We start from the raw sequence: 8,297 nt of genomic DNA on the forward strand, positions 1-8,297 counted from the left end.
GTGTGAATAAAAAAAAAAAAATATTTATCCCTATCTTACTCCGTAAATTTCTTTATGAACTTTAAGAAGCCTTTCATTGCTATTTTGTATTAAATACACATGTCTGTACAGTCAATCATTAGAAAACAAAAGTTAGAATATGATATCATAGTAGAGTTTACTAGAGAATTATGAAAACTGTTGTATTCATGTTGGTTTGTCATAGAAGTAAAAATTAAATTTATTTTATCTTGAAATAAAGGGGAAAAGACTGCCCTTAAATTAAGTAAAGTAACTAATATATAAAGAAACAGAATAATTTACAATTACAGAGTGCACCAATGAGTGGTTGGCCGGCAACACAACAAGTATTGGTTGGACCATTTCAGCAGATACCAGGTCTTACAGCGGCAGCTGCTGCAGCTTCTAACCAGCGACCTGTGACCCAGCAGATCCTACCAGAGAACCTTGCTCACCAACAAATGTTGTCAGACAATTGGAGACAGTCTATCGTCCTGGACGGTTTTGATCAGACCTCACTAGCACAACTGGTATGTTTTATATGCAGGGAATTATTTATGCCTCCCACATGTAGTAGGGGAGACATATTGATTTAGTGCTGTCCGTCTGTCTGTTAGCCATCTGTCCTTTTGTCATAAAGTTTGTCCATGCAACTTCTCTCACACCACTGGATGGATTTACACGAAACATCTCAAGAGGTATGCATATCATCAGCATTTTCTGTATTGATGATTTTCAGGGAAGTTATGGCCCTTGATTCAACACATTTTCCGGTTCGAAGATTTTAATGATGGCCCTTGATTCAGTCTCTAGTTAGCTCATCTGATTTTTTGAAAAAAAAATGATGAGTTATTGTCATCACTGAGCGTGTCGCGTCGGCGTCGCGTTGCTGGTTAAGTTTATGTTAGGTCAGCTTTTCCTAAACTATCAAAGTATTGCTTTGAAACTGGGAATACTGTTCACATCATAAGCTGACCCTGATAGCAAGAACATAATCCATCTGCATTTTGCAAGATTATGGCCCTTTTGTACTTAAAATATCAGATTTCTTGGTTAAGTTTTAGTTTAGGTCAATTTTCTACCTAAACTATCAAAGCTATGCTTTGAAACTTGGAATACTTGTTCACCATCATACGCAGACCTGTAATCAAGAAATAACTCCATCTTGCTTTTTGCAGAATTATTGCCTTTTGGACTTAGAAAATCAGTTTTTGGTAAATTTTTGTTTAGGTCAACTTTTTCCTAAACTATCAAGCTATTGCTTAAAATTGCAACAGTTTTCACCATCATAATGGGACCCTGTACAGCAAGAAACATAACTCCATCCTCTTTTTGCAAGAATGATGGCCTTTGGACTTAGAAAATATCAATTTCTTGGTTAAGTTTTATTTTAGGTCAACTTTTTTCTTGAACCATCAAAGCTATTGCTTAAACTTGCAAACTGTGTTCACCATCATAAGGACCTGTAAAGCAAGCAACATAACTCCATCTGCTTTTGCAATAATATTGCCCCTTTTGGACTTAGAAAAACTCATTTCTTGGTTTAATATTATGTTAAGTCAACTTTTCTCATAACTATCAAAGCATTGCTTTAATACTTGCAACAGTTTTCACCATCATAAGTGGACCTGTACATCAAGAAACATAACTCTACCTGTTTTGCGAAAATGTGGCCTTTTAGACTTCAGAAAACATGGGTAGGACAATATTTCTAATTATACAAAAAAAATCAGTGATGCGTCAGCACCGAAGGCGGTGCTCTTGTTTCAATGGATTTCTTGGTTGCGTCTATGTGAGCAAATAGAATTCTTATTTATATTGTTAACCACAGATCTTTTCTTTTTGAAATAGATGTTTTTGTGAAAACCGCAAAATGTTCATCCAAAAAAGTTTGATTTTACAGTAAATACAGGAAGAAGAGTTTTAAGGGATTATGCATGTGTAACACCAATTTTTACGATTTATAAAAGATGTTATGACTGTATGATTTTGAAGATTTTTAAAACTTCCATGTACAATATTATCAGGATCTGAAGTTTTTAACTTCAAATGACAGTTTGTATCAGTGTCAATGTTTGCCCCTGGGTATACCACATAATATATTCAGTATTTTCAAAATTGCGTAATTTTTTTACTTGAATAAACCTACTTTGGAATTTATTAAATGAATCAGTGTTATATTAAAAGGTGTTTTTCCCAGTATCTGTAGCCAAAATCTGCGTTTGCACAGAAGTACAATTGATATACATATAACTTGTGATCTACAGCATAAACTGTACTGATTCACTGTAGGCTTCAAGAAGTCATATGGAACTGATCTTGTATGTGACAAACTGTTGGAGAAGAAACACCTTTAGGTCATGACTGGCACCTGGGTCTCAATTCATTCATCAAGGTTTTAAGTCTAAATTTTAGACCTAGATTTTAAAATTCTTTCTGTGTCGTGGTTGAAATAGCATATACTGTGAATTAACTTTAATGGATGTGTTTTCTACAGCTTCACACAATGCAGAGTTTCAGCATTACAAGATTAAGTTCTGGCAAGTTGAACATTTTGTCTTCTTTAATCATAGTCTTAAATTTGAGAGGTTGACCCTTGCTGAAGATGAAACCAGTCTTGCTTTTGCGAGGGAGCTACTTAGAGCATGAATTAAATAAGCTTAAATCTTCTTACTTTATAAAGCTTTAGTATAGTAATATGAAATACTTTTGTTTTTAGGGTGCACAGCAACAAGCCTGGAACCTTGGTATGGTACCATTTGGTCTGACCTCAAATAGACATGGGTCTTCACAGTCCAGTAAGAGACAGCCAAAACAGAGGTAATTGTTAACATGGGTTTTAATTGGTTCTTTTTTCTTTGAGGTCCTTTTAGGCATGGCACAGTATCAGATTTTCCCCCCTTCCATTGGTTTTTCAGTGTTCTTCATGGTTTAAAATTGACATGTATACTTGTAATGTGTCCAGTTATACTGAAACCATTGGTATATTCCATTCATGGTCTAAACTTCTGAAATTTCAGAACACTGATTAATTGTACTACATAGGGGCCTCCGTGTCCGAGTGGTTAAGGTCGCTGACTTCAGATCACTTGCCCCTCATCGATGTGGGTTCGAGCCTCACTTGGGGCGTTGAATTCTTCATGTGAGGAAGCCATCAAGCTGGCTTACGGAAGGTCGGTGGTTCTACCTAGGTGCCCGCTCGTGATGAAATAATGCATGGGGGTGCACCTGGGGTCTTCCTCCACCATTAAAGCTGGAAAGTCGCCATATGACCTATCATGTGTCGGTGCGACGTTAAATCCAACAAAAAAAAAATTGACACATGGAAATTGTGCTGAGTATTTCCAACTTCCTAGCATTGTGTGTCAATGAATCAGTCATGTTTGTGGAGTTACGATTTTATAAAAATGTTGAAAATGTAAATATTTTTAGAGTTACTAAGGAGCAGGCCTCCACGCAGCTCTCACCGGTGAAGAAACGTGTCAAAGAAAATACACCTCCTCAGAGTAACCATGGAAACCACAATACTAGAGCACCTGTCATGCAGGCAGAAACACTGGTACCTGCAACATGGGCAGAAACTCTACCAACAGTGAAGTATACAGGTTCCCGTCGGGAACATAGACAGACGATCGTGATTGCTGACTCACCAAGCCCATCTGTCAGCGTGATTACAATAAGTTCCGATAGTGAAGAAGATGAGGACAGTAAAGTTATACGAAGGTAATATCGTAGCATTTATATCATTCATATGTGGTTACCTTTAGTTTATGGTTTTATAATTTTGGGTGATTTCTAATAAAGCCAGAAGGATTGTTTTATTTTCATGCATCGGCAGTAATTGTTACCATGATTTGGTTCAAATATACTGTCTCTTAGTTGAGTGGCCAATAACATCCCCTATACCATTGCACCTATGCACTTTGTGTGTAAAAGATACATTTTGAAATTTCAGCTGGTAGTTTGTATAGAGTTAATTTGTTCTTTTCGTAGACTAAGCCACTTTACAATTAGACATGTTGTTGAAAGGTTCTGCCATTGGTGCAATGGTCTGAATTGTTAATTTGCCTAAGGGGACTTTATTTAAAATTTACTAAACTAATTGTAGCGTCTTCTTTTCTTTAGACAACAAAGAGAAAAACAAGCTGCTCAGCAGTTTATAACAGATCCAGCTGTGCTTGAAAGTGCATTAGGAGATAGTTTCGGCACGCCAGTGAGCAGAAAGAATGTAATAAACCATGTGTCAGCTGAAAATTTGAGCTCAAAACAGGTGATGCTCACACCAATCAAACATGAAGATGTTGAGAGTAATGTGTTAAATGATGCTTACTTGTTTGGTAGTCAGCTTGGTGTCACAGTAGATGAGACCACGGCACTTATTCCGCCAAATTTACGTGTAAACTCTGTGCGGAAAGAGCCAAGACAAGCACATTCAAACAATGATAAAGTTTCGAACCTGGTGTCTAATTCAAAACACAACTCTCTTATGAGTCATACTATGACAGATAAATATAAGGATAACAGTCCACGGCTTGATATGAGATTGCCGCCGGATCTGGAAAAGACAATGTTAGCGGCTCAGGGGAAGCTGGCGTACGTGTCCCCAACTGTTAGACAGAGTAATAATCTAAACAGACATACATTTCACGGGTCTACAAGTCAGAGCCAGAAGCAGACGGGTGGAGCAGGAAGTTTGGGTTTCATGGCAAGGCAGACAGGAGGTAGTATGTCCCAGCTATCACCAGCTCAGCCACAGCTTCAGCTAGGGCAGCCAACTGTGTTACTGAATCCAGGATCACAGGTGGACCTTCACAGGTGAGACTTTATTTGCTTTGTAGACAACCATCTCTTGACAATATATTCCTGTAGAAAAGTGTCTTGTGAAGGCATTTTTGCTGTTTTTTCCCTTCCATTAATTAGTAAGTTAAATGTAATGTAAAAGTAAGTTCTGTGGGTACTAGTAACAGTATTACCTGTTTTGTTTTGAAAAAATGACCAAATGGTCAACTTGAAAAGTTGGTTTTGAAAATACCTGGTGAAAAGGTTACAGATATCAAGACAGTTTTAGATTTTGAGTAGTTAATTCCATGTGTTATGAAATTATTTTAGGGACTACAGAAGGCGACAAGGAAGCCCCATCCACCACTACCTAGTTCCTGCCCATCAACAGCCTCAAGTTGGCATCCCAGCAGGGCTTGGACAGTTCGGACCCTTCTCTCCTACAATAGCTCCACCTCCAGCCCACCAGAGTCCACGGCATGTTCAGTATGCGGCTCATCCATTACCGGCACATGTACATCCAGTGCTTCAGACAACGTCCATACCTGGGACCTATCATTCTCAGTTACCGCAGTACCCTACATTAAGTACAGCTACAACGGGACTGTACACATCATACCAGATGTCACCAACGAAAGCTCGACCATATCAGTACTTTGCTGGTTAAAGAAAACGTTTCCTTAAAATGTTACTAACTTGCATTTATTTGCTAGTTTATAACTGTCCTTGAAACAGCTTGGCGTTGCCAGATACAACCGCTCAAAGGAATCTCTAGCAAAAATTCTGTATGGTGAAGGATCATTTTCTTCTTGGTATCGATGATCAAGGAATTAAGACGGCAGAAATTTGCTATCAAAGGTTGACGAGACAGGTGTTCTGTCTAACACAAGTTTTCAAGCTAATAGTGTTGTCTTAGTATTGATATGTTTCCTGTAAACTGTACATATATAGAGCTAAAAACAGATTATCACTGCCCAATTTACGCACTTGATGTAAAAACATAATAAATTTGGCAATACATGCTTTTTATTGGGTATAGAGGTTTTATTCAGCATTGTAGTTTTATTCTTATTGCATTTGTTGAGGTAAATAGTTAATGTATTTTCTATCATTTGTGGAAATGTATTGGTTTGTGAGCAAGAATTTGTGTACCGATATTTTACGTTGTGGCGTCTTTGGAAAAATTACTACAGTAAATGTGGGTTTATCTGTGATTTATATAGCCTTAACCTGTCTCAGAATACTTGGAATTTGATTTTCATGTGAGGGTAAACATCTGAAAAATATGGTCATTTGGACTTGAGAGTTAACTTATGCGTCCATAGTAAGTTAAACCCACCAATTCAAGTGACATTTACTTCTGATGTCGTGGATTGAGCATTAAGTAAAAAGAGTTATGTTAAGGAGTTTGTTTGATTTTTCCTTAAATTTTTGTTTGGTTGCCTTGATTAGTTTTAGCTTGATAACATTATACAGCTTTCTGAATATTTAATCAAGATTTTAGCTTGAACATGCTTGTAGTGGTTTTAATTTGGGTTTCTACAATTAATTTTTATTGTATGTTGATTTTTTTTATCAAATAATAGCGTTTTAGCTTCCTTTACGTTTTACTACAACATTTAATCTAAATTTGTCACTTTTCCCATATCAGAAGGCACAATATAGTATTTTAGCTTTCATTTTAGTACTGGATATTTAATCCATTGCATTTTTATCGATGTGAATTTTTTTCACTTTGAAGGGAGTTAGTAATGCCAGTTAAGTTAACATTTTACTCTATATATATGTTTCATGTTATCTTGTATTTATATAGGAATAAATTAACATATGTTTTTCTGTCATCATCTGGACACCAATACCACTTATCATGTATTGAATGTTACGGTTATTAGTTGGAGATGTGCACAATACGTGTTTGGTGTAAATGAACTTTAAATCCCACCGTGCGAAGATGTGTTGAGAAAATGGTTTAAATGAACTTAATAGAAAGCCTGTCAGTGCTTTATAACCTATCGTGCTCATATTTCTCACGGGTAACATTTATTGTATTGAAATTACTGAAAAAAAAAATTTGTGACGTTATAAATGAAATTGAAATTTGTTGAAAAAAATCTCCATTCTACTTAAAATTATGTGAAGAAAGTGTCTTAGATTTACATGTACAATTGTAGGATGTTGTAGATGTTACAGCTTTTGTGGAATGGTACGTTTTGGTACTTTTGTATGTAAGTACGTGATAAGAAAAGTGAAGGCTGGCTTGTATTTTTACTTGCCCTGAATTTAATATAGTGGGAATCACTAATATGTGTTCGTTATGGAAACTGATTTATATTGTACATTGCAAATCAGAGTTAGCATATTTTTGCATATTCAGTAAGCATGTGTCTTTTTTCAAATCATATTTAACTTTATAATTTTTAAAAACGATGTATATAATTCTAGTTCTGTCATTAGGTCAAACTTGTGTACATACGTAAATAGCTTAAACTTTTATCGAAGGCTATTTTTATACATTTATCAGTTGAATCATTACCAATTAAATTGTACATATGATTATACAAGAGGAAAATGGGGTGCCATTTTGTTTTATTATCACCACCTATTATTCTGTATATATAGAAATACGTGTAAATGATCACCTCTGATTTACTTGTTTGTATACCAAGTATTAGCACATTCTGCATATTTATTAGAGCTTCATATTAAAATAGTTTTGCCCCTAGATTGTATTGTGTGATTTGACTTTTTTTTGTTTTTTTTTTTTAAAAATAAGAGTCATTTATGGAATTAGAAATGATTTATGTATTCCTGTGAGTTATTTAAATATCTTTGATTGAGTACACAGTGTCTAGTGATTTTAATGGAAAAGAAATATTGCTATATGGAATGGTAAAGGTTTTAGGAAGTTTTCATGTTAGAAAAATGTTGACTTACTTGCAGATTATGGATAAAATACTTTGCAGATCATGGATACAATACTACCTTTTTAGTAGCAATTTTAGTACAAGTCAGAATGTTTTAATCATTATTGTACGTATTAATTATTTTGGGTTAAAAATGGTAAATTCATTTAAAAGAAATGAAGGATGTTGTAATTTTTCGTGAAAGATTAAGTAACAGCTGTTTTATTTTAGTATTAGTTAAAGTTGAATAATCCCTAGTTATTAGTGTAGCAGTGTATTTTTATATCAGATTGATTGTATTATGTAAATACTAGTGGCATAATTTTGAATTAAGAAGGTGCAATTTTTGTAGTGTTGAGCTTAGTGACCTGATGTGTATATAATTGTTCTCTTGTAGTAGGCTGTTGGAATGTGCAGTTTTCGCGATGTCATAAAGGAAATGACATACTTTTATATGAGTAATGACCCTTATTTCAACTGGTGAGAGTAAGGGTGTATACAACACTTTCGAAACAATGTATTTTTGTACTTAAATGGTCCCAAGTTTATATAGAAGTTAAACTAATTACTGTGACCATAGTAAGTATGATAGTATGGAAATTTTAAGGAGTAGAT

General features: G+C 35.1%; 1 protein-coding gene across 2 annotated transcripts in view; it reads left to right on the top strand.

The window, feature by feature from the left end:
• The window catches only part of LOC123537473 (homeodomain-interacting protein kinase 2-like), a 62,964-nt gene extending 54,935 nt beyond the window's left edge, over nucleotides 1-8,029 (top strand). For both annotated transcript variants that reach the window (XM_045321195.2, XM_053528174.1), the window contains exons 10-14: nucleotides 312-530; nucleotides 2,720-2,820; nucleotides 3,433-3,723; nucleotides 4,126-4,815; nucleotides 5,110-8,029. In XM_045321195.2, the coding sequence (XP_045177130.1) occupies nucleotides 312-530; nucleotides 2,720-2,820; nucleotides 3,433-3,723; nucleotides 4,126-4,815; nucleotides 5,110-5,446 (1,638 nt within the window). In that variant the 3' untranslated portion in view covers nucleotides 5,447-8,029. The remainder of the gene's footprint in view (nucleotides 1-311; nucleotides 531-2,719; nucleotides 2,821-3,432; nucleotides 3,724-4,125; nucleotides 4,816-5,109) is intronic.
• The last annotated feature ends 268 nt before the right edge of the window (nucleotides 8,030-8,297 follow it).

This window comes from Mercenaria mercenaria, chromosome 17 (genome assembly GCF_021730395.1).
Source record: "Mercenaria mercenaria strain notata chromosome 17, MADL_Memer_1, whole genome shotgun sequence".
Lineage (NCBI taxonomy): Eukaryota > Metazoa > Mollusca > Bivalvia > Venerida > Veneridae > Mercenaria > Mercenaria mercenaria.